The 25974-nt window shown below is 45.5% G+C and overlaps 2 protein-coding genes across 9 annotated transcripts in view; one reads left to right on the top strand and one right to left on the bottom strand.

Annotated features, from left to right (window-relative positions):
- Positions 1–953: 953 nt before the first annotated feature.
- On the bottom strand, positions 954–13508 carry edc3 (enhancer of mRNA decapping 3 homolog (S. cerevisiae)). Its single transcript, XM_031801578.1, has 7 exons — positions 13370–13508; positions 13008–13176; positions 10472–10689; positions 6772–7122; positions 3659–3812; positions 2983–3200; positions 954–2231 (listed from the first exon to the last, which is right to left on the bottom strand). Exons 2-7 carry the CDS (start codon positions 13169–13171, stop codon positions 1897–1899), a joined length of 1440 nt encoding a protein of 479 aa, XP_031657438.1. The 5' UTR covers positions 13172–13176; positions 13370–13508; the 3' UTR covers positions 954–1896.
- Positions 13509–17826: 4318 nt separating this feature from the next.
- The window catches only part of LOC109880938 (golgin subfamily A member 6-like protein 22), a 56809-nt gene continuing 48661 nt past the window's right edge, over positions 17827–25974 (top strand). For 6 of the 8 annotated variants that reach the window (XM_031801540.1, XM_031801536.1, XM_031801539.1 and 3 more), the window contains exons 1-8: positions 17827–17924; positions 18413–18633; positions 18739–18797; positions 18984–19154; positions 20251–20383; positions 21313–21410; positions 21695–21827; positions 24975–25094. In XM_031801540.1, coding sequence (XP_031657400.1) covers positions 18439–18633; positions 18739–18797; positions 18984–19154; positions 20251–20383; positions 21313–21410; positions 21695–21827; positions 24975–25094 — 909 coding nt within the window. In that variant the 5' untranslated portion in view covers positions 17827–17924; positions 18413–18438. The remainder of the gene's footprint in view (positions 17925–18412; positions 18634–18738; positions 18798–18983; positions 19155–20250; positions 20384–21312; positions 21411–21694; positions 21828–24974; positions 25095–25974) is intronic. The other 2 variants (XM_031801537.1, XM_031801534.1) reach the window with 1 other exon arrangement.

Genomic DNA, 25974 nt, shown 5'->3' with positions numbered 1-25974 from the left:
GAGATGGTATTTCCTGGGGGGGGGGGGTCTCCAGTTTCTCCAACACTGAGATGGTATTTCCTGGGGAGGGGGGTCTCCAGTTTCTCCAACACTGAGATGGTATTTCCTGGGAGGGGTGTCTCCAGTTTCTCCAACACTGAGATGGTATTTCCTGGGAGGGGGGTCTCCAGTTTCTCCAACACTGAGATGGTATTTCCTGGGGAGGGGGGTCTCCAGTTTCTCCAACACTGAGATGGTATTTCCTGGGGAGGGGGGGTCTCCAGTTTCTCCAACACTGAGATGGTATTTCCTGGGGAGGGGGGTCTCCAGTTTCTCCAACACTGAGATGGTATTTCCTGGGAGGGGGGTCTCCAGTTTCTCCAACACTGAGATGGTATTTCCTGGGGAGGGGGGTCTCCAGTTTCTCCAACACTGAGATGGTATTTCCTGGGAGGGGGGTCTCCAGTTTCTCCAACACTGAGATGGTATTTCCTGGGGAGGGGGGTCTCCAGTTTCTCCAACACTGAGATGGTATTTCCTGGGGAGGGGGGGGGTCTCCAGTTTCTCCAACACTGAGATGGTATTTCCTGGGAGGGGGGTCTCCAGTTTCTCCAACACTGAGATGGTATTTCCTGGGGAGGGGGGGTCTCCAGTTTCTCCAACACTGAGATGGTATTTCCTGGGGAGGGGGGAAGGTCTCCAGTTTCTCCAACACTGAGATGGTATTTCCTGGGAGGGGGGTCTCCAGTTTCTCCAACACTGAGATGGTATTTCCTGGGGAGGGGGGGTCTCCAGTTTCTCCAACACTGAGATGGTATTTCCTGGGGAGGGGGGGGTCTCCAGTTTCTCCAACACTGAGATGGTATTTCCTGGGGAGGTGGGTCTCCAGTTTCTCCAACACTGAGATGGCATTTCCTGGGGCGGGGGGGGGGGGTCTCCAGTTTCTCCAACACTGAGATGGTATTTCCTGGGGAGGGGGGGGGGGGTCTCCAGTTTCTCCAACACTGAGATGGTATTTCCTGGGGAGGGGGGAGTCTCCATTTTCTCCAACACTGAGATGGTATTTCCTTGTTTTTCCCCCTCTAAAACCTACCTCAGAGGATGTTGATCCCAGTCAGTGTATTAACACCAGGACTTCTTCTATGGTGTCATTCCTGTTGATGGAACAGTAGCCATTCTTGATGTTGAATCACTTGACTGTACCCAAGACAGTACATCTAGCGGTGACCTGCTTTACCCTTCACAGAAACTGAGGTTACCGATCTGGATGAAATGGGATCTCCACATCAGCAGCAGGCTGCCAGACTGTTGGTTAGTTTTCCCCTGTCTCGGCCTCATGGTTTCTGAACCCAACATTATCTGAGGATATAGTCTATATTATAAAAGGAGGTGGTCAGAGGAGTTTCCAGCCATGTCTCCATGGTTGTCATCGTCATACTTCTCCTGTCATTCCTTGGTTCAATCCTGTAAAAGTGTTGTATGAATGTATATTGGACAAGTCTTCTCGAGGGTCATTAGTAATAAAAAGGATAAACGCATTTTTAACACTTAAGTTAAATGTCAAGAATTTAAGTCCTGCTTGTAAGTCAATCCCCCAAAACTAGGGGTTGTGTTTATTAGGGCACTCCAACAAGCATTTCTTAAGTTCAGATACTAACTTCCACCAGTTTCATTTCATTTCGGAGTTTTCTTTCGTTTCGCACATAGTGAACACTACCCTGAATGGTCAGTGAGAGAGTTCAAAGTTCAATCTGAAGGTCAAAGGTCAGTGCAGTCCAGTTAAACATAGTTCAAATTACTTCTCAGAACAAACGTAGGGTACGCCCAAGAGATGTAGGGGGCGCCCAAGAGATGTAGGGGGCGCCCAAGAGATGTAGGGGGCGCCCAAGAGTCCATGTGTAATTCGAAACCCTTCAGTTACGCAGAGTGCAACGGCACCACAAACTTACAACCGAACGGAGAATGATACTTGATCCCAACTTCCTGGAACACCTGTCGGGGAACCCCAATATCACACAGGTAAACCCTACCTACTCCCTCTGACAGCGGTAGTGGGAGACCCAGAGACAGTGTCCACTTGGCTTCTACGGCGTGGCCCTGTCCGCTGACTGGAGGATCCAGGCTGAGCACGGGAGCTCTGTTCTGGTTGGCCCAGTCTACAGCGGTCTGGTACCACGGCTGGGCCATAAGGAAGGTATTCTCGTGACAGTCCAGGCAGTTGATGATAAGGTCCACGGGGCTGTCCGGAAGCTCTGGGAGGTGACATAAAACATTGTCACTTTAGGTTAACATTCAGGGACGATTTTATTTAATTTTTCTTCCTATATACAGATGAGTTGCTTTTCAGTCCAGGACTAGGTATAACGGGGGTCTGAATCAGGAAACCTGGACTGGAAAACCATCCCATATTTTATTTTTATTTAACTAGGCAAGTCAGTTAAGAACAAATTCTTATTTTCAATGACGGCCTAGGAACAGTGGGTTAACTGCCTTGTTCAGGGGCAGAACGACAGATTTGTACCTTGTCAGCTCGGGGGGTTTGAACTTGCAACCTTCCGGTTACTAGTCCAACGCTCTAACCACTAGGCTACCCTGCCGCCCATAGAGGACTGCATGCACTTTTACAGAGAGGCAATAAAAGATAAACAGGAGCAGATGGCAAACAAAACAACATCTGTATTCACAATGCCCGGACCCTACAGACTAACCCTTAAACTCCATGACACAGAATAGACACATCCATCCCGCACCTTTAACAGTGGAGACGGGTTTGCCCTCTTGTCTTGTAGAGGGAGAGCTAGCTGGAGATCTACCATTCGATAACAGCAGATCATTGGTTCATCATTTATCCAATCGCTCATTGGTTCATAATTTATCCAATCGCTCATTGGTTCATCATTTATCCAATCGCTCATTGGTTCATAATTTACCCAATCGCTCATTGGTTCATCATTTATACAATAGCTAATTGGTTTTTCATTTATCCAATCGCTGATACATCACCTTCAACACTGGAGACCTGTTTGCCCTCTGTCTTGGTGTAAAGCGTGATCTCGCTGGAGACGGCATCCAGCACCTTGACAAAGTTAGGCAGGAAGATTATGACCTCCACCTCGTGGTTGGCCAGGTGACGAGCACAGCTGATACCCTGGGCCCCCTGGACGTGAGGCCCACAGAGTAAGGCCACAGTGGGCCGCTGGTGCACATTCTTAGGGGTCAGTCTGTAATAAATGAAAGGTTAGGGTTAGGCTTGAAGTCTGGAGGGAAGAGAGCAGAGAGCAGGATGTGATGCCCTGGGCCCCCCCTGGAGACTAGGGCCACCATGGGCTGCTGGTGTACCGTCTTAGGGGTCAGTCTGGAGGGAGCGAGAGTATCATAAAAGGATTCTTTTTTTTTTTTGTGTCTAGCAATAAATATTGGATACAAATCAATAAACCATTTAACTTAGTCTGATTGAATCTGTACAACATTAAATAAGTGGACAAAATAAGCAGTATAAATCTGTAAAAAGCACAGTGATCATCTTTCCATTCATTTTGAATTGTTGTAAATACTTGCATCTACAAAACAGATTGTCTGGGACATGAGACTCATTTAGAGTACTTCCTCGAGGTCTCAAAATGGCTGACAAATGTTTATGTCCCGAGTGTAATGGTGTCCAAGGTTGTGTGCTTCTTACCTGTTGGGCCCGCCCAGCAGCGTCAAGGCCATCTGACTGGCACACACACCTGTCATCTCCAGCCTCCTCTCCAATGAGAGGCCATAACGTTCAGCTACTGACAACAGACGCTTGTGCAGCTCATAGGAAATACTGGGCACCACCAGGCCCGAGTCTACGGAGAAACACAGAGAAGGGGAAGGACATTGGCTGATAATCACAGACAGGTAACACTTCAGAAGTTTAAATACTGTTGATATTTCTTCATCTTCTCCTTGGTTAGAAAAGAGCGGTAGCAACCGACAGCACTAACGACAGTTCTAAGTCCGTTTTAAGTCAGTTAAGAAGTCAATAACGGCCTAGGAACAGTGGGTTAAACTGCCTTGTTCAGGGGGCAGAATGACAGATTTTTTTTAACCTTGTCAGCTCGGGGATTCGATCTCTCAACCTTTTCGGGTTACTAGTCCAACGCCAACGCTCTAACCATCTATATGAATGCAGGTGCCACTGTAACGAAATCAAGGTTTATCACAGCGCATTGTGCTTTATTACGGGCGATAGGTTCAGTACACATTATTGTACTGGCCCTCCTTGAAGTCCCTTAGATCTTTTAGTCTATGAAAGAGCCTCTTGCATAAAACTCCCTCCGTACTTTACCTCATTGTTAACCTTCAGACGTATAAGAAGTTAACAGAACCCGGATTCAGGGACTTCTAACCCGGGTTCGATCCCGGGCTGTATCACAACCGGCCGTGATTGGACGTACTATAGGGCGACGCACAATTGGCACCACGTCGTCCGGGTTTGGTGAGGGTTTGGCTGGGGGAGGCTTTATGTATGCAGTCATTGTAAATAAGAATTTGTTCTTTAACTGACTTGCCTAGTTAAAAAAAATTTAAAATCCCTTTCTATCTCAACCGAGTTTGGTAATTCTGCTTTTTTGATTTTATTTATTTATTTTACCTTTATTTAACCAGGTAGGCTAGTTGAGAACACCTTTATTTAACCAGGTAGGCAAGTTGAGAACAAGTTCTCATTTACAATTGCGACCTGGCCAAGATAAAGCAAAGCAGTTCGACAGATAAAACGACACAGAGTTACACATGGAGTAAAAACAAACATACAGTCAATAATGCAGTATAAACAAGTCTATATACAATGTGAGCAAATGAGGTGAGAAGGGAGGTAAAGGCTGAAAAGGCCATGATGGCAAAGTAAATACAATATAGCAAGTAAAACACTGGAATGGTAGTTTTGCAATGGAAGAATGTGCAAAGTAGAAATAAAAATAATGGGGTGCAAAGGAGCAAAATAAATAAATAAATTAAAATTAAATACAGTTGGGAAAGAGGTAGTTGTTTGGGCTAAATTATAGGTGGTCTATGTACAGGTGCAGTAATCTGTGAGCTGCTCTGACAGTTGGTGCTTAAAGCTAGTGAGGGAGATAAGTGTTTCCAGTTTCAGAGATTTTTGTAGTTCGTTCCAGTCATTGGCAGCAGAGAACTGGCAGGAGAGGCGGCCAAAGAAAGAATTGGTTTTGGGGGTGACTAGAGAGATATACCTGCTGGAGCGTGTGCTACAGGTGGGAGATGCTATGGTGACCAGCGAGCTGAGATAAGGGGGGACTTTACCTAGCAGGGTCTTGTAGATGACATGGAGCCAGTGGGTTTGGCGACGAGTATGAAGCGAGGGCCAGCCAACGAGAGCGTACAGGTCGCAATGGTGGGTAGTATATGGGGCTTTGGTGATAAAACGGATTGCACTGTGATAGACTGCATCCAATTTGTTGAGTAGGGTATTGGAGGCTATTTTGTAAATGACATCGCCAAAGTCGAGGATTGGTAGGATGGTCAGTTTTACAAGGGTATGTTTGGCAGCATGAGTGAAGGATGCTTTGTTGCGAAATAGGAAGCCAATTCTAGATTTAACTTTGGATTGGAGATGTTTGATATGGGTCTGGAAGGAGAGTTTACAGTCTAACCAGACACCTAAGTATTTGTAGTTGTCCACGTATTCTAAGTCAGAGCCGTCCAGAGTAGTGATGTTGGACAGGCGGGTAGGTGCAGGTAGCGATCGGTTGAAGAGCATGCATTTAGTTTTACTTGTATTTAAGAGCAATTGGAGGCCACGGAAGGAGAGTTGTATGGCATTGAAGCTTGCCTGGAGGGTTGTTAACACAGTGTCCAAAGAAGGGCCGGAAGTATACAGAATGGTGTCGTCTGCGTAGAGGTGGATCAGGGACTCACCAGCAGCAAGAGCGACCTCATTGATGTATACAGAGAAGAGAGTCGGTCCAAGAATTGAACCCTGTGGCACCCCCATAGAGACTGCCAGAGGTCCGGACAGCAGACCCTCCGATTTGACACACTGAACTCTATCAGAGAAGTAGTTGGTGAACCAGGCGAGGCAATCATTTGAGAAACCAAGAGTGTCGAGTCTGCCGATGAGGATATGGTGATTGACAGAGTCGAAAGCCTTGGCCAGATCAATGAATACGGCTGCACAGTAATGTTTCTTATCGATGGCGGTTAAGATATCGTTTAGGACCTTGAGCGTGGCTGAGGTGCACCCATGACCAGCTCTGAAACCAGATTGCATAGCAGAGAAGGTATGGTGAGATTCGAAATGGTCGGTAATCTGTTTGTTGACTTGGCTTTCGAAGACCTTAGAAAGGCACGGTAGGATAGATATAAAAAAACAATTAAAAAACAATGTTGAGCTTCTCATGTGGAATGATCTCTGAACGTCTTTAACATTGGAGGCTCTATAGCAGATGTTATAGAGCCTCCTTACTGGAGAAAGTTTGTTTCATACGATTGTGTTGTGTAATTTATGTGTATACACACACTGAGTGGACAAAACATTAAGAACACCAGCTCTTTCCATGACATAGACTTATCAGGTGAAAAGCTATGATCCCTTATTGATGTCACCTGTTAAATCCACTTCAAAATCAGTGGAGACGAAGGGGAGGAGACATGTAGACGAAGGGGAGGAGACATGTAGATGAAGGGGAGGAGATTTATTTTAAGTATGAAGACATGGACTTGTGTATGTGAGTGGGAAAGATAAAATACTGAATTGGCTTTGAACGGGGTAGTAGGTGCCAGGTGCAGGAAAGAGAAGATGCATACCAGTGCAATACTCTTTGGCCCCAGGCTGAGGGACAACTATCTGCCTGTAAACCACAGGTTTGGTCTCTAGAATGTTCTTGTCGTGGCGGTATTGCGACGGCTGCTGCTCTTGCGGCGTACCGCGCGACCGGGCCCCGTTACCGCGGCGATCCGACCCGGCGATCTGTGAAAACACGGCAGCTTTGTCGAACAGCGCCAGGTTCCCCTCGAAGTCAAAGTCTGTGTCAAGCCCATCGTCCATATTGTCCCCGAAACACTCATCGTCCCTGTGCTGCCTCTGACCACCTCCTCCGTTCTTCACAGCGTTCTTCTTCGGGGTGACCTGGTTGGCGCCCCGACTACTGGACGACCCTATGATACCAAAACAAAAAGAGATTAGAAAACTGATACAATGAGGAAATGAATTGAGGATTTTCATTCAAACTACCATCCTCATTAGGTATCACCCATTGTGAATGTTGTAACGTTGTTATAACGCCTATCATAAAAAGGTTCGATTTCAAAACTGGCCGACGTCATAACGTGGGAGTTTGTCTTTTCTCGAATGAGCCACTGATCATATTTTTTGCAATATTCCTACCTCGAGGAAATGTGTAATTTAACAGAGGGTCCACAACATTTCTCCTATTGGTCTGCCTCTTCAGTCCCAAGGTGCATTGCATGGTGCCGTTGTATGGCCGTCGCGAATTAACATGGTGAGATTGTAAGATTCCTAAATTGATAGCTGTAAAATCACCTAAATTAACTGCACTAACTAGCTACTTCACATGCTGATATTGACCTTGATATTATTGTGTGAAGCTACGTTTGCTTGCTAGCTAGCTATCTAGCCAGCCCATAGAGCGCATTGCATTGTGGGTTTTGTAGTCGACTTGAGCTGCAACAGATTTCCACAATGATTTTAATATGTTCCTACCAACCTTACTATAAAAATGACCAGCCGTGACCACAGTGCCGGATCTACTTCCCGAGAGTCAGATGAACCTGTAGATACCATTTGTATGTCTCTGCATCCAGTATGAAGGAAGTTAGAAGTAGTTTCGCAAGACAATGCTAACTAGCGTTAGCTAATGCTAGTGAGCAACTTAAAAATATACGGAGAGACGTAAGAATGGTATCTAGTACAGGTCAGTAGTACAGGTTAGTAGTAGTACAGGTCAGTAGTGGTAGTGCAGGTCAGTAGTACAGGTCAGTAGTACAGGTCAGTAGTACAGGTCAGTAGTGGTAGTACAGGTCAGTAGTAGTAGTAGTACAGGTCAGTAGTAGTAGTAGTAGTACAGGTCAGTAGTAGTAGTAGTAGTACAGGTCAGTAGTAGTAGTACAGGTCAGTAGTACAGGTCAGTAGTAGTAGTACGGGTCAGTAGTACAGGTCAGTAGTACAGGTCAGTAGTACAGGTCAGTAGTAGTAGTACAGGTCAGTAGTACGGGTCAGTAGTACAGGTCAGTAGTACAGGTCAGTAGTAGTAGTAGTAGTACAGGTCAGTAGTACAGGTCAGTAGTAGTAGTACAGGTCAGTAGTACAGGTCAGTAGTACGGGTCAGTAGTACGGGTCAGTAGTACAGGTCAGTGGTAGTACGGGTCAGTAGTACGGGTCAGTAGTACAGGTCAGTAGTACAGGTCAGTAGTGGTAGTACAGGTCAGTAGTACAGGTCTGTAGTGGTAGTACGGGTCAGTAGTACGGGTCAGTAGTATGGTTCAGTAGTACGGGTCAGTAGTGGTAGTACAGGTTAGTAGTACGGGTCAGTAGTACAGGTCAGTAGTACAGGTCAGTAGTGGTGGTACAGGTCAGTAGTACAGGTCAGTAGTGGTAGTGCAGGTCAGTAGTACAGGTCAGTAGTGGTAGTGCAGGTCAGTAGTGCAGGTCAGTAGTACAGGTCAGTAGTGGTAGTGCAGGTCAGTAGTACAGGTCAGTAGTACAGGTCAGTAGTACAGGTCAGTAATACAGGTCAGTAGTGGTAGTACGGGTCAGTAGTACAGGTCAGTAGTACAGGTCAGTAGTGGTAGGTCAGTAGTGGTAGTACGGGTCAGTAGTACAGGTCAGTAGTAGTAGTAGTACAGGTCAGTAGTACAGGTCAGTAGTGGTGGTCAGTAGTGGTGGTACAGGTCAGTAGTGCAGGTCAGTAGTGGTAGTACAGGTCAGTAGTACAGGTCAGTATTACAGGTCAGTATTACAGGTCAGTATTACAGGTCAGTAGTGGTAGTACAGGTCAGTAGTACAGACCAGTAGTACAGGTACCTAATGACCCTGCAGTGTTCTGGTTTCTATTGGTACCTAATGAACCTGCAGTGTTCTGGTTTCTATTGGTGCCTAATGAACCTGCAGTGTTCTGGTTTCTATTGGTACCTAATGAACCTGACCCTGCAGTGTTCTGGTTTCTATTGGTGCCTAATGAACCTGACCCTGCAGTGTTCTGGTTTCTATTGGTACCTAATGAACCTGACCCTGCAGTGTTCTGGTTTCTATTGGTGCCTAATGAACCTGCAGTGTTCTGGTTTCTATTGGTACCTAATGAACCTGACCCTGCAGTGTTCTGGTTTCTATTGGTGCCTAATGACCCTGCAGTGTTCTGGTTTCTATTGGTACCTAATGACCCTGCAGTGTTCTGGTTTATATTGGTACCTAATGACCCTGCAGTGTTCTGGTTTCTACTGGTACCTAATGAACCTGACCCTGCAGTGTTCTGGTTTCTATTGGTACCTAATGACCCTGCAGTGTTCTGGTTTATATTGGTACCTAATGACCCTGCAGTGTTCTGGTTTCTACTGGTACCTAATGAACCTGACCCTGCAGTGTTCTGGTTTCTATTGGTACCTAATGACCCTGCAGTGTTCTGGTTTCTATTGGTACCTAATGACCCTGCAGTGTTCTGGTTTCTATTGGTACCTAATGAACCTGACCCTGCAGTGTTCTGGTTTCTATTGGTACCTAATGAACCTGACGCTGCAGTGTTCTGGTTTCTATTGGTGCCTAATGAACATGCAGTGTTCTGGTTTCTATTGGTACCTAATGAACCTGACCCTGCAGTGTTCTGGTTTCTATTGGTACCTAATGAACCTGACGCTGCAGTGTTCTGGTTTCTATTGGTGCCTAATGAACCTGCAGTGTTCTGGTTTCTATTGGTGCCTAATGAACCTGACCCTGCAGTGTTCTGGTTTCTATTGGTGCCTAATGAACCTGCAGTGTTCTGGTTTCTATTGGTACCTAATGAACCTGACCCTGCAGTGTTCTGGTTTCTATTGGTACCTAATGAACATGATCCTGCAGTGTTCTGGTTTCTATTGGTGCCTAATGAACCTGACCCTGCAGTGTTCTGGTTTCTATTGGTACCTAATGAACCTGCAGTGTTCTGGTTTCTATTGGTACCTAATGAACCTGCAGTGTTCTGGTTTCTATTGGTACCTAATGAACCTGCAGTGTTCTGGTTTCTATTGGTACCTAATGATCCTGCAGTGTTCTGGTTTCTATTGGTACCTAATGAACCTGCAGTGTTCTGGTTTCTATTGGTACCTAATGAACCTGCAGTGTTCTGGTTTCTATTGGTACCTAATGACCCTGCAGTGTTCTGGTTTCTATTGGTGCCTAATGAACATGATCCTGCAGTGTTCTGGTTTCTATTGGTACCTAATGAACCTGACCCTGCAGTGTTCTGGTTTCTATTGGTGCCTAATGAACCTGACCCTGCAGTGTTCTGGTACTTACAGGAGTTGTGTCTCCGTCGGAAACCCTTGGACTGGCCCGGCACCTCCAGGTGTTTATCGCCGTAGCTTTTCGAGCACTGCTGCTGCGGTGAAGCCAGCCTGTCCTGGGTCTTATGGTGTCCTCGGTGTGGGACTGAGACCGGATCGCTGCTCTTCGGAACCACACCACCTCTACCACTCACTATATCCAGGACCTTCAGCTCCTTGATGTCCACGGCACTGTGGGAGAAGAGACAGTCACATAAAGGATGATGTCCACGGCACTGTGGGAGAAGAGACAGTCACATAAAGGCTGACGTCCACGGCACTGTGGGAGAAGAGACAGTCACATAAAGGCTGACGTCCACGGCACTGTGGGAGAAGAGACAGTCACATAAAGGCTGATGTCCACGGCACTGTGGGAGAAGAGACAGTCACATAAAGGCTGATGTCCACGGCACTGTGGGAGAATAGACAGTCACATAAAGGCTGACGTCCACGGCACTGTGGGAGAAGAGACAGTCACATAAAGGATGATGTCCACGGCACTGTGGGAGAAGAGACAGTCATAGACAGTCACATAAAGGCTGATGTCCACGGCACTGTGGGAGAAGAGACAGTCACATAAAGGCTGACGTCCACGGCACTGTGGTCGACAAGAGGGAATTCTGGACTGTGAAAATAGAATTGATCTCAACCCTTGTAGACAATCATATAGCCTTATAGGCAAATGGTTTGACAACTTTGAAGGTATTTTCTCCTGAATTAATTAATGCGGTGTACATCTGTATCATTTGACAAGAGAGAAGTGTGACACAGCCTGTCATTAGTCCTTGAAACGTTTAATTGAAATACTGTAGAATTCCATTATTTCCTGTGGTGGACTGCTCCTACTGGGGAATGCCAATATGGCCGACCAGTGGCTTCAAAGCATCTCAATGGCCAATACATAGCATCAGCAATCTAGGATTTATATACATCATTGATAATGCAACACGACATGTAGAAATGTTGAAACTGTTAATTACTGTTCCCAAAATAATGCCCAGTAGAGGCTAGAACATTACAGTGCAAGAACATCCCGGTAGCTTCCAGCTTCCTAGGCTAACTTTCCTTGCTAGCTTACAGCTGAAGCTAACATCAATTCACTACCCTAGTACATTGTTTGTGAAAATATGCTAATCATAATAAGTCAAAATATTGCTGATTACAAAACTGTATTAATTCACTTAGTCTCCTCCCCCCGTCTAACGTCTCTTTCAGTCAAGATCGTCTTTGCTTGAGCCTCGAACTGACTTTGTGTGAATGACGTCATGGGTCTTATTAAGAGGGTGGCAGGGTAGCCTAGTGGTTAGAGTGGAGGGGCGGCAGGTAGCCTAGTGGTTAGAGTGGAGGGGCGGCAGGTAGCCTAGTGGTTAGAGTGGAGGGGCGGCAGGTAGCCTAGTGGTTAGAGTGGAGGGGCGGCAGGTAGCCTAGTGGTTAGAGTGGAGGGGCGGCAGGTAGCCTAGTGGTTAGAGTGGAGGGGCGGCAGGTAGCCTAGTGGTTAGAGTGGAGGGGCGGCAGGTAGCCTAGTGGTTAGAGTGGAGGGGCGGCAGGTAGCCTAGTGGTTAGAGTGGAGGGGCGGCAGGTAGCCTAGTGGTTAGAGTGGAGGGGCGGCAGGTAGCCTAGTGGTTAGAGTGGAGGGGCGGCAGGTAACCTAGTGATTAGAGTGGAGGGGCGGCAGGTAACCTAGTGATTAGAGTGGAGGGGCGGCAGGTAGCCTAGCGGTTAGAGTGGAGGGGCGGCAGGTAGCCTAGTGGTTAGAGCGTTGGACTAGTAACCGGAACCGTTGCAAGTTCAAATCCCCGAGCTGACAAGGTACAAATCTGTCGTTCTACCCCTGAACAGGCAGTTAGTTAACCCACTGTTCCTAGACCAGTTAATCCACTGTTCCTAGGCCGTCATTGAAAATAAGAATTTGTTCTTAACTGACTTGCCTGGTTAAATAAAAGAGAGAGCACACTTTTATAAAATAAGATAATGCTTCTTCTATTGCAAATGTTGTTGAGCAGCACCATAAAATCGAATGTAAACAGATTGTTTCTCACCTGTAGCATCGTGAAATCAGTTAAAACAAGCTCATTAACTCATTGCATGGACACACTTATTGAATATGCATTCACCTGTATTGTGAATAGGCCTAAACTACATCTTGATTTACCCAGTTTATCAAGAGAGATTTACCATTCAAATAAAAAAAATTGCAGTTATGTAGTTAGATTGGCAACAAACCAAAAAATCTGATTGATTCATTCTAAAATCAAAATGTGTCAAATGTAATGATATTGAACTCAAAAGATCTATCTGGATCAAGTGCCATTCTTTGACTTTGGTCTATAAACAATTTTTGTTTTTTTTACCTTGGTATCGTTCTGGTATCAAGTATCATGATACTAAACCTGGTATCGAAGTCAAAATGCTGGTATAATGACAACAATAACCTACAATTGAGTTATGACGTTTTCAGGAAACTCTATGAAGAGAAGATCATTTCCACAAAAAATAATAAACAGCAGTACCTAAAAGTGACCTCGGGCACAGGGCACTTGACTCCATTGTGGAAGGGCTGTTTGAGGGAGATGGTCTGGCTGGACTGGTCCACAGACGACACCTCGCCTTGGTACACCCCCAGAGTTTCTCCGCAGTTTATCGACACCAGACTACCTAACCAGTCTGCAGCCATGCTGTCTGGTGACGAGTCCAAACATGGTGAACATGAACACATGTCATGAGAACATTTGAGTTTAAAGTTTAAATATTATCTAGCTAACATCTAGCTGACGTTGACAGCTTGCTAACAACATGGCCTTTGACGAGATCTAATTTTCTCGTTCAGAATGGCAATACATGTCTTATCGTTTCATGGAGATATGTAGCCTACCTTTTGTGATATTCCGTAGAACGACTGTTTTAATTTAATATTTGAACAGTTGCCCAAATGGGCTATTATAATTAAAATGATCAAAGCAAGCGTCCTTAGCTTTGTTTCAGAAGCATGAGCTAGAGTCGCACAACTTCCGGCGCGCGTAGCCAAACACATTTCAAAATAAAAGTCATCAGGGTTGCAGGGCGCATCTATTTGACCAAACATGAAATACACAATCCAAAATGACATTTGTTTTTGTTATCAAATTTAATTTCATGGAGTTAATATATATATATATATATATATTTATATATATATTATTTATTTATTAAGAGTCTAAGCCGTGGCCTCCCGAGTGCCACAATGATCTAACACTTCGAACCCACCGACAGCATCATTGCGCAAAAAATGTAGCATCACCGGGATATGTATGCAAAAGATCAACATTCACCCTCTGCTACCATTTCTGTCAAGCCGTCTATTCATACAGGTAGACACATACTTTCGATAAATCCAATTTATGCACCTCACCGAACGCACTGCAACTGCCTCGGCAACGATTCCAATTCCAGGGTTTGTCTTTATTTTCTACATTCTTGAATAATAGTGAAGACATCAAAACTATGAAATAACACATATGAAATCATGTAAACTCAGCAAAAAAAGAAAACGTCCTCTCACTGTCAGCTGTGTTGATTTTCAGCAAACTTAACATGTGTAAATATTTGTATGAACATAACAAGATTCAACATCTGAGACATAAACTGAAGAAGTTCCACAGACATGTGACTAACAGAAATGGAATAATGTGTCCCTGAACAAACGGGGGTCAAAATCAAAAGTAACAGTCAGTATCTGGTGTGGCCACCAGCTGCATTAAGTACTGCAGTGCATCTCCTCCTCATGGACTGCACCAGATTTGACAGTTCTTGCTGTGAGATGTTACCCCACTCTTCCACCAAGGCACCTGCAAGTTCCCGGACATTTCTGGTGGGAATGGCCCTAGCCCTCACCCTCTGATCCAACAGGTCTCAGACGTGCTCAATGGGATTGAGATCCGGGCTCTTTCGCTGGCCATGGCAGAACACTGACATTCCTGTCTTGCAGGAAATCACGCACAGAACGAGCAGTATGGCTGGTGGCATTGCCGTGCTGGAGGGTCATGTCAGGATGAGCCTGCAGGAAGGGTACCACATGAGGGAGGAAGATGTCTTCCCTGTAACGCACAGTGTTGAGATTGCCTGCAATGACAACAAGCTCAGTCCGATGATGCTGTGACACACCGCCCCCAGACCATGACGGACCCTCCACCTCCAAATCGATCCCACTCCAGAGTACAGGCCTCAGTGTAACGCTCATTCCTTCCATGATAAACGCGAATCCGACCATCACCCCTGGTGAGACAAAACCGCGACTCGTCAGTGAAGAGCACTTTTTGCCAGTCCTGTCTGGTCCAGCGACGGGGGGTTTGTGCCCATAGGCAACGTTGTTGCCAGTGATGTCTGGTGAGGACCTGCCTTACAACAGGCCTACAAGCCCTCAGTCCAGCCTCTCTCAACCTATTGCGGACAGTCTGAGCACTGATGGAGGGATTGTGCGTTCCTGGTGTAACTCAGGAAGTTTTTGTTGCCATCCTTTCCTGTCCCGCAGGTGTGATGTTCGGATCCTGTGCCAGTGTTGTTACATGTAGCCTGCCACTGTGAGGATGATCAGCTGTCCATCCTGTCTCCCTGTAGCGCTGTCTTAGGTGTCTCACAGTACGGACATTGCCCTGGCCACTTCTGCAGTCCTCATGCCTCCTTGCAGCATGCTTAAGCCACATTCACGCAGATGAGCAGTGTTTTTTCAGTCAGTAGAAAGGCCTCTTTATTGTCCTAACTTTTCATAACTGTGACCTTAATTGCCTGCCATCTGTAAGCTGTTAGTGTCTTAACGACCGTTCCACAGGTTCATGTTCATTAATTGTTTATGGTCCATTGAACAAGCATGGGAAACAGTGTTAAAAACCCTTTACAATGAAGATCTGTGAAGTTATTTGGATTTTTACGAATTATCTTTGAAAGACAGGGTCCTGAAAAAGTAGTCACCCTTTTGCCTTGATGACAGCTTTGCACACTCTTGGCATTCTCTCAGCCAGCTTTAAGCTTTAGGAACAGCTCAAATAAGCAAAGAGAAACGACAGTCCATCGTTACTTTAAGACATGAAGGTCAGTCAGTCAGGAAAATTTCAAGAACCGAAATAAATGCTTCAGACATAAGAAACAGACACATCTCAACATCAACTGTTCAGAGGAGACTGCATGAATCAGGCCTTCATGGTTGAATTGACGCAAAGAAACCACTACTAAAGGACACCAATAAGAAGAAGAGACTTGCTTGGGCCAAGAAACACGAGCAATGGACATTAGACCGGTGGAAATCTATTGTTTGGTCTGATGAGGCCAAATTTGCGATTTTTGGTTCCAACCGCCGTGTCTTTGTGAGACGCAGAGTAGGTGAACGGATGAGCTCCACATGTGTGGTTCCCACCGTGAAGCATGGAGGAGGAGGTGTGATGGTGTGGGGGTGCTTTGCTGGTGACACTGTCTGTGATTTATTTGGAATTTAAGGCACACTTAACCAGCATGGCTACCACAGCATTCTGCAGCGATACGCCTTCCCATATGGTTTACGCTTAGTGGGACTATCATTTGTTTTTCAACAGGACAATGACCCAACACACCTCCAGGCTGTGTAAGGGCTATTTGACCAAGAATCAGAGTGATAGAGTGCTGCATTTAGATGACCTGGCCTCCACAATCACCTGACCTCAACCTAATTGAGATGGTTTGGGATGAGTTGGACCGCAGAGTGAAGGAAAAGCAGCCAACAAGTGCTCAGCATATGTGGGAACTCCTTCAAGAAGACTGTTGGAAGAGCATTCCAGGTAAAGCAGGTTGAGAGAATACCAAGAGTGTGCAAAGCTGTCATCAAGCCACAGGTGGCTACTTTGAAGAATCTCAACGAAAAAACATATTTAGATTTATTTAACACTTTTTTTGGTTACTACATGATTCCATGTGTTATTTCATAGTTTTGATGTCTTCACTTTTATTCTACAATGTAGAAATGTAGAAATAGTTTGTCCAAAACTTTTGACTGATACTTTATAAATAAATGATTAGATAAATATTGAATTTGGCCTTTACTATTGTGTGTGTGTGTGTGTGTGTGTGTGTGTGTGTGTGTGTGTGTGTGTGTGTGTGTGTGTGTGTGTGTGTGTGTGTGTGTGTGAGACCAGATCTCCACCCAATTGAACACTTTTGGGAGATACTGGAGAGGTGCCAGCGTTTTCCCACCATCAACAAAACACCAAATGATGGATTTTTTTTCATAGAAGAATGGTGTCGTACCCTTCTGATAGAGTTCCTGACCTTAGTATTCTTTGTTTTCTTTATTGTTTTGGTTAGGTCAGGGTGTGACATGGGTGATGTATGTGTTTTTGTTCCTGTCTAGGCGTTTTGCATGTCTATGGGTGTTTACTGGTCTAGGTGTTATGTATGTCTATGGTTGCCTAGATTGGTTCTCAATTAGAGGCAGCTGTTTATCGTTGATTGGGAACCATATTTAGGCAGCCATTTTTCCTTGGGTATTTTGTGGGTTATTGTTTATGGTAGGTTGCCTGTGTCTGCACTTGTTTATATATATAGCGTCACGTTTGTTTAAGTGGTCTTCGTTAATTAATAGAATGTATTCACATCACGCCGCGCCTTGGTCTCCTCCATTCAACGAACGTGACATCCAGACACTTGTAGAATCTATGTCAATGAGCATTGAAGCTGTTCTGGAGGCTCGTTGTGGCCCCATTAAGACACTTTATGCTGGTGTTTTCTTTATTTTGGCAGGTACCTGTATGTTATGATCTCAGTGGCCTGCAGTATTTCTCACTGTCCTGTTGAGACAGCGCAAATAACAGTGTGTTATAATACAGCTCTTTGTCAAGTCATTAATCTCACACCCGTCATGTCCCATACCAACACACAAACACAACTTCCCTTATTAAAGCGTGTGCATACCATCGTCTTTATTCACATCTATACTATAGGCCTACTCATTCCAATGACGTTAAAGATCGAGACTAATGCTATATACCCGAATACATCAATCTTACTGTATTGTTTTGACAATGATTACTTTACCATAAACATGAAACACAAATATTTATTTCACGATGCTCGGTTGCAATGTGTGGGTGAATCAATTAGTAAATGTACTGTATTTTTTTTTAAATAAATTTTTTTAAATGTCAAGCATCGGTCTTGATAGACTCCACAGAGTGGAACTCCTGTCATCTCATCATGTCAACAAACAGTAGACAGGCTGCCGAAGCAGTGATGTCACAGGGAGACAATGTAGCCAAGCCCAGGATTGGACTTCAGCTCACCCACGAGTCCCTCTGTATGTAGGTAACCATGACTACCGTCTGCCAATGGCTGCACTCTCAACAGCTCCCTGGCTCCCACAATCAGGGGCAGCTGAAAGACAACAGTAGGGACAGAGCTATTGAACAAGAGAGGGCTTGAACAGCAAGGTAAGAGGCAGCTTTTCATATGGTATACTTAGTCACTAAAGATTCTGTTTTTTTTGGTTATGGGCGGTATATTTTAAAAACCTTTATTTAACCATTCTAAAATATGAGTTACTTCTTAGGGTGCTTAACAGTAGGCCACATATGAACTGTGTGTAGATGGAATACATTTACTCAGTGTACAGAAGGTTAATTCACACAGAAAACATTTGTTATACGTCCACATTTTGTTCTCCTTGTAAAGATTTTTCTAATTCTATTTGACTGCCACACAAACACAAGGCATTTGGAGTCCAGTCACAGCGGTGTTATAATTAACCGCACTGCATTGTTAAAGATTGGGTGTGAACTCAGAGCAGAACAAACAAACACTGGAAAAGTCAAACGCATTTTTTTCCTTCCATGAATAGTGGTAATAATAGCAGACTACGAACTGCCACTAACATGAGACTCGATCAATCCTTAACCCCTTTTTCCAACCCTCTGACCAGGGCCTGTGGATACAGTGTGTGCCCGGATGGACTTGGCCCGGCTATGGGGGGGTGAGAACCGCGGCCTCTCCCACGTGGAAGGCAGCGACGACTGGGGTGATGAGTTAGGAGGACTGGGTGTTATACCCTTCAGTCATTCCCTCATCCCTCTCAGAGACTCTAGTCCACTCGTCCTCACCGATCTGGACATGTGGGACAGCAGGTCTCACTTTAAATCTCAGGTAAGGAACGATTTGTGATTGATGTAGGTGACTTGTGATTTGTGTTATGAATGAATTATTTAGCTCATGGTGAGGCGATTTTTGAGTGATGTTTTGTTCTGTTAGTCCTTAGCGTGGAGTATGGCATGTAGGACTGGAGGGTTCCTCTCCAAAATGAGCACCGGGTGAGAGATGAAGCTTTTTTTTGTATCCTTAAAGACATAATGTTAGTTTTTTTTTATGTACTTCTATTCAAGGTTGCACCTTGACTCTAGGTTGGTTTGAGCACTGCCTTTCACCTTTAAAAAGGTAGGTTTACTCAAGCCGCTTGTATGATTTGATATTGATGACATCTGTTTCATGTGTCCTAGCACCTCCGTTAATGGCAGAGACAGTGGCTTCAGCAGACAGAGTGACCCAGGGCTGGGTAAAAGAAGATGGCAGTCGATGTCTCGCCTGGCCCCCGAGGGCGCCCCCCGGTCCCTCTCCCCTGTCTCCCCAGGGGTTGAGCTGAGAGCAGCCCTGGAAGAGAGTGGCTTTAGGTATGAGCCTTTATTAATGCCTTATAGCAAGGTACTTAGAGAGACATAATATATTATAACCCTTTATAATGCCTTATAACAAGGCACTTAGAGAGACATAATATATTATAACCCTTTATAATGCCTTATAGCAAGGTACTTAGATAGACATAATATATTATAAACCTTTATAATGCCTTATAACAAGGTACTTAGAGACATAATATATTATAACCCTTTATAATGCCTTATAACAAGGTACTTAGAGACATAATATATTATAACCCTTTATAATGCCTTATAACAAGGTACTTAGAGACATAATATATTATAACCCTTTATAATGCCTTATAGCAAGGTACTTAGAGAGACATAATATATTATAACCCTTTATAATGCCTTATAGCAAGGTACTTAGAGACATAATATATTATAACCCTTTATAATGCCTTATAGCAAGGTACTTAGAGACATAATATATTATAACCCTTTATAATGCCTTATAGCAAGGTACTTAGAGACATAATATATTATAACCCTTTATAATGCCTTATGGCAAGGTACTTAGAGACATAATATATTATAACCCTTTATAATGCCTTATAGCAAGGTACTTAGAGACATAATATATTCTAACCCTTTATAATGCCTTATAGCAAGGTACTTAGAGACATAATATATTATAACCCTTTATAATGCCTTATTAGATAGACATAACCTGCTGTATTATAAGCCTTATTTTTTATTTATTTTTTGTGCTTTTTTCCCCTTTATTTAACTAGGCAAGTCAGTTAAGAACAAATTCTTATTTTCAATGACGGCCTAGGAACAGTGGGTTAACTGCCTGTTCAGGGGCAGAACGACAGATTTGTACCTTGTAAGCTCGGGGGTTTGAACTTGCAACCTTCCGGTTACTAGTCCAACGCTCTAACCACTAGGCTACCCTGCCGCCCCTATAACAAGGCATTACAAATATCATGGATAAATATAAGGTATTTATGTTATCTTATTATAAGGTACTACTTAGGGTGACATAGAATGTTCGAAAGCCTTATAATAAGGTATTATAAAGTCTCGTATACACTTATAAACCTGTAATAAAGCATTGTATCTGCAGGCGAGCAGAGCTGGTGCAGAGGCTACGGGAGGCCCATGGACGTCTGGACAGCCAGACAGACCTGCTGAAGAACAGAGAGACACAGCTGCAGCATAGCAGTAGTACTGCACAGCTGCTGGAGGTGAAACACAAGGTAAGTGAGAAAGATCTCTGGACTTTAAAAAGAGATATTCTGCGGTTTAATGAATCAGAAGGTCTATGATCTCTGTGTACACTCTGAACTTAGAAACTATCTGGCTTTAATGATTCAGAAAGTCTACTATCTCTGTGTACACTCTGAACTTAGAAACTATCTGGCTTTAATGATTCAGAAAGTCTACTATCTCTGTGTACACTCTGAACTTAGAAACTATCTGGCTTTAATGAATCAGAAAGTCTACTATCTCTGTGAACACTCTGAACTGGTCTTTAATGGTCATAATGTACTCTTAACTTCTACCCAGGACAGCCAGAGTCCCCTCTCAAGGTTTCTTCCTTCTTGGAAGTTTTTCAACACCATTGTACCTGCACTTGTTTTTTGGGGTCTAGACCAGACCTTGTCTGGTCTTTGGGGTCTAGACCAGACCTTGTCTGGTCTTTGGGGTTCAGGTCAGGCCCTGTCTGGTCTTTGGGGTTCAGGTCAGACTTTGTCTGGTCTTTGGGGTTCAGGTCAGGCCTTGTCTGGTCTTTGGGGTTCAGGTCAGGCCTTGTCTGGTCTTTGGGGTTCAGGTCAGGCCTTGTCTGGTCTTTGGGGTTCAGGTCAGGCCTTGTCTGGTCTTTGGGGTTCAGGTCAGGCCTTGTCTGGTCTTTGGGGTCTAGACCAGGCCTTGTCTGGTCTTTGGGGTTCAGGTCAGGCCCTGTCTGGTCTTTGGGGTTCAGGCCTTGTCTGGTCTTTGGGGTTCAGGTCAGGCCCTGTCTGGTCTTTGGGGGTCAGGTCAGGCCTTGTCTGGTCTTTGGCGTTCAGGTCAGGTTTTGTCTGGTCTTTGGGGTTTAGGCCAGGCCTTGTCTGGTCTTTGGGGTTCAGGCCAGGTTTTGTCTGGTCTTTGGGGTTCAGGCTCACCCCTCAACCCGTTTGTCCCACAGCAGCTGGCAGATGCAGTGAGTGCTCTTGAGCAGGAGAAGGAGGCAGCTGAGTTGAGCCGGTTTGAGGAAAGTCGACGTCGAGGAGAACTGCAAGACAAGTGAGTACAATGACTAAGCCGCTAAGAATGGCATTCATGGCATTGAATGAGTTCATGCCATTCCCAAATCCCAGTGTAGATGAACAGGACAGCTATTCACCATGCAGGGGCCATTTCCATTTCAATTCAGTCATTTCAGAAAAATAGATATAATTTAACTTCCTGAATGGACTGAATTTAAATGAAATTGACCCCAACCCTGGTATTCACCTCAGTTTTCAAACCTGATATAAAGAACTCCCAAAAGAGATGTCAGTAAATTCCATTTATATGTACATTTGAAGGGTTCTTCGACTGGAGATGGACATGTTGAGGATGAAATCAAACCTGAGTGTTATCAAACCCACGGCCCCAAGAACTAACAACAACCCACTCAGCAGGACCTCACCTGTTACACAACAAGACTTGTTCAGAGAGGTACACTGTTTAAACCTCATTGGACAAAACTCTTTGGTCCCAGATCTGTTTGTGCAACTCCTCTGATTGTTGTCATAACGACCATAAGAGTTGATACAGCACAAACAGATCTGGGACCAGGTGACTTGTGGATAATCTTGTTTAGAGTAAAACCCCACTTTAAGCAGCACTAAATCCATATGGATGTGTCTGTGTGTCCATGTATCTGTGTGTCCATGTATCTGTGTGTCCATGTATCTGTGTGTCCATGTGTCTGTGTGTCCGTGTGTCCATGTATCTGTGTGTCCATGTATCTGTGTGTCCATGTATCTGTGTGTCCATGTATCTGTGTGTCCATGTGTCTGTGTGTCCATGTATCTGTGTGTCCATGTATCTGTGTGTCCATGTATCTGTGTGTCTGTGTGTCCATGTATCTGTGTGTCTGTGTGTCCATGTATCTGTGTGTCTGTGAGTCCATGTGTCTGTGTGTCTGTGTGTCCATGTGTCTGTGTGTCCATGTGTCTGTGTGTTCATGCGTCTGTGTGTCCATGTGTCCATGTGTCCATGTGTCCATGTATCCATGTGTCCATGTGTCTGTGTGTCTGTGTGTCCATGTGTCCATGTGTCTGTGTGTCTGTGTGTCCATGTGTCCATGTGTCTGTGTGTTCATGTGTCTGTGTGTCCGTGTGTCCATGTGTCTGTGTGTCCATGTGTCTGTGTGTCCATGTGTCTGTGTGTCCATGTGTCTGTGTGTCCATGTGTCTGTGTGTCCGTGTGTCCATGTGTCTGTGTGTCCATGTGTCTGTGTGTCCATGTGTCTGTGTGTCCATGTGTCTGTGTGTCCATGTGTCTGTGTGTCTGTGTGTCCATGTGTCCATGTGTCTGTGTGTCCATGTGTCTGTGTGTCCGTGTGTCTGTGTGTCCATGTGTCTGTGTGTCCATGTGTCTGTGTGTTCATGTGTCTGTGTGTCCATGTGTCTGTGTGTCCATGTGTCTGTGCATCCATGTGTCTGTGTGTCCATGTGTCCATGTGTCTGTGTGTCCATGTGTCTGTGTGTCCATGTGTCTGTGTGTCCATGTGTCTGTGTGTCCATGTGTCTGTGTGTTCATGTGTCTGTGTCCATGTGTCTGTGTGTCCATGTGTCCATGTGTCTGTGTGTCCATGTGTCTGTGTGTCCATGTGTCTGTGTGTCCATGTGTCTGTGTGTCCATGTGTCTGTGTGTCCATGTGTCTGTGTGTTCATGTGTCTGTGTCCATGTGTCTGTGTGTCCATGTGTCCATGTGTCTGTGTGTCCATGTGTCTGTGTGTCTGTGTGTCCATGTGTCTGTGTGTCCGTGTGTCTGTGTGTCCATGTGTCTGTGTGTCCGTGTGTCTGTGTGTCCATGTGTCTGTGTGTCCATGTGTCTGTGTGTCCATGTGTCCATGTGTCCATGTGTCTGTGTGTCCATGTGTCTGTGTGTCCGTGTGTCTGTGTGTCCATGTGTCTGTGTGTCCATGTGTCTGTGTGTTCATGTGTCTGTGTGTCCATGTGTCTGTGTGTCCATGTGTCTGTGTATCCATGTGTCTGTGTGTCCATGTGTCCATGTGTCTGTGTGTCCATGTGTCTGTGTGTCCGTGTGTCTGTGTGTCCATGTGTCTGTGTGTCCATGTGTCTGTGTGTTCATGTGTCTGTGTGTCCATGTGTCTGTGTGTCCATGTGTCTGTGTATCCATGTGTCTGTGTGTCCATGTGTCCATGTGTCCGTGTGTCCATGTGTCTGTGTGTCCATGTGTCTGTGTGTCCATGTGTCTGTGTGTTCATGTGTCTGTGTCCATGTGTCTGTGTGTCCATGTGTCTGTGTGTCCATGTGTCTGTGTGTCCATGTGTCTGTGTGTTCATGTGTCTGTGTCCATGTGTCTGTGTGTCCATGTGTCCATGTGTCTGTGTATCCATGTGTCTGTGTGTCCATGTGTCCATGTGTCTGTGTGTCCATGTGTCTGTGTGTCCATGTGTCTGTGTGTCCGTGTGTCTGTGTGTCCATGTGTCCGTGTGTCTGTGTGTCCATGTGTCTGTGTGTTCATGTGTCTGTGTGTCCATGTGTCTGTGTGTCCGTGTGTCTGTGTGTCCATGTGTCTGTGTGTCCATGTGTCTGTGTGTTCATGTGTCTGTGTGTCCATGTGTCTGTGTGTCCATGTGTCCATATGTCTGTGTGTCCATGTGTCTGTGTGTCCGTGTGTCTGTGTGTCCATGTGTCCGTGTGTCTGTGTGTCCGTGTGTCTGTGTGTCCATGTGTCTGTGTGTCCATGTGTCTGTGTGTCCATGTGTCTGTGTGTCCATGTGTCTGTGTGTTCATATGTCTGTGTGTCCATGTGTCTGTGTGTCCATGTGTCTATGTGTCTGTGTGTCCATGTGTCTGTGTGTCCATGTGTCTGTGTGTCCATGTGTCCGTGTGTCTGTGTGTCCATGTGTCTGTGTGTCCATGTGTCCATGTGTCCGTGTGTCCATGTGTCCATGTGTCCGTGTGTCTGTGTGTCCATGTGTCCTTGTGTCTGTGTTTCCATGTGTCCGTGTGTCCTTGTGTTCATGTGTCTGTGTGTCCATGTGTCTGTGTGTCCATGTGTCTGTGTGTCCATGTGTCTGTGTGTCCGTGTGTCTGTGTGTCCATGTGTCCGTGTGTCTGTGTGTCCGTGTGTCCGTGTGTCTGTGTCCATGTGTCTGTGTGTCCATGTGTCTGTGTGTCCATGTGTCTGTGTGTTTGTGTGTCCGTGTGTCCGTGTGTCTGTGTGTCCTTGTGTTCGTATGTCTGTGTGTCCTTGTGTCCATGTGTCCGTGTGTCCTTGTGTTCGTGTGTCCTTGTGTTCATGTGTCTGTGTGTCCATGTGTCCATGTGTCTGTGTGTCCATGTGTCTGTGTGTCCATGTGTCCGTGTGTCCTTGTGTTCGTATGTCCGTGTGTCCTTGTGTCCATGTGTCTGTGTGTCCGTGTGTCTGTGTGTCCTTGTGTTCGTATGTCCGTGTGTCCTTGTGTCCATGTGTCCGTGTGTCCTTGTGTTCGTGTGTCCTTGTGTTCATGTGTCTGTGTGTCCATGTGTCCATGTGTCTGTGTGTCTGTGTGTCCATGTGTCCGTGTGTCCTTGTGTTCGTATGTCCGTGTGTCCTTGTGTCTGTGTGTCCTTGTGTCCATGCAGGAAAAGCACAGAGCAGAGAGAGAGCTGTCTAGACTGAGAGAGGCCCTCAGAGAGGCCGAGGAGAGAGCAGAGGCCCTGGAGACAGAGAGAGACCTTCAGCAACTACACACCTCTAAAGAGGTTAGTCCAACAACTAGCCTTGTCTAATGTTGTTTCTGTCCCAAATGACACCCTGTTCCCTGTCGTGTCCACAACCTTTGACCAAGGATTAAAGGCCCTAGTCTGTCTGTGTAGTTTTGTCAACTCCTGTGTTCATTGTTAACATTTTATTTTATTTTAAATGTAACCTTTCTTTAACTAGGCAAGTCAGTTATGAACAAATTCTGACGACCTACCGGGGAACAGTGGGATAACTGCCTTGTTCAGGGGGTAGAACAACATATTTTTACCTTGTCAGCTTGGTCAATTCGATCCAGCAACCTTTCGGTTACTGTCCCCAACGCTCTAATGAACAGGCAGCTTTTAAATCATTGATGTACATCAGGAGATAAAGGGGTCAGAGAACACTGCCTTGTGGTACTCCACAGTTTATACAGACACTTCTATTCCTATTCATTTTAGTATCTTTCCCACTCTGTGTCTCCAGCCCTGTTCTCTCCCTACCTCCCACTCTGTGTCTCCAGCCCTGTTCTCTACCTACCTCCCACTCTGTGTCTCCAGCCCCGTTCTCTCCCTACCTCCCACTCTGTGTCTCCAGCCCTGTTCTCTCCCTACCCACTCTGTGTCTCCAGCCCTGTTCTCTCCCTACCTCCCACTCTGTGTCCAGCTCTGTTCTCTCCCTACCTCCCACTCTGTGTCTCCAGCCCTGTTCTCTCCTTACCTCCCACTCTCTGTCTCCAGCCCTGTTCTCTCCTTACCTCCCACTCTGTGTCTCCAACCCCGTTCTCTCCCTACCTCCCACTCTGTCTCCAGCTCTGTTCTCTCCCTACCTCCCACTCTGTCTCCAGCCCTGTTCTCTCCCTACCTCCCACTCTGTCTCCAGCCCTGTTCTCTCCCTACC

The sequence above is a fragment of the Oncorhynchus kisutch genome, linkage group LG22 (genome assembly GCF_002021735.2).
Source record: "Oncorhynchus kisutch isolate 150728-3 linkage group LG22, Okis_V2, whole genome shotgun sequence".
Classification (NCBI taxonomy): domain Eukaryota; kingdom Metazoa; phylum Chordata; class Actinopteri; order Salmoniformes; family Salmonidae; genus Oncorhynchus; species Oncorhynchus kisutch.
The sequence above is the reverse complement of the archived record's forward strand: the minus strand, read 5'-3'. Positions and strand labels throughout refer to the sequence as shown.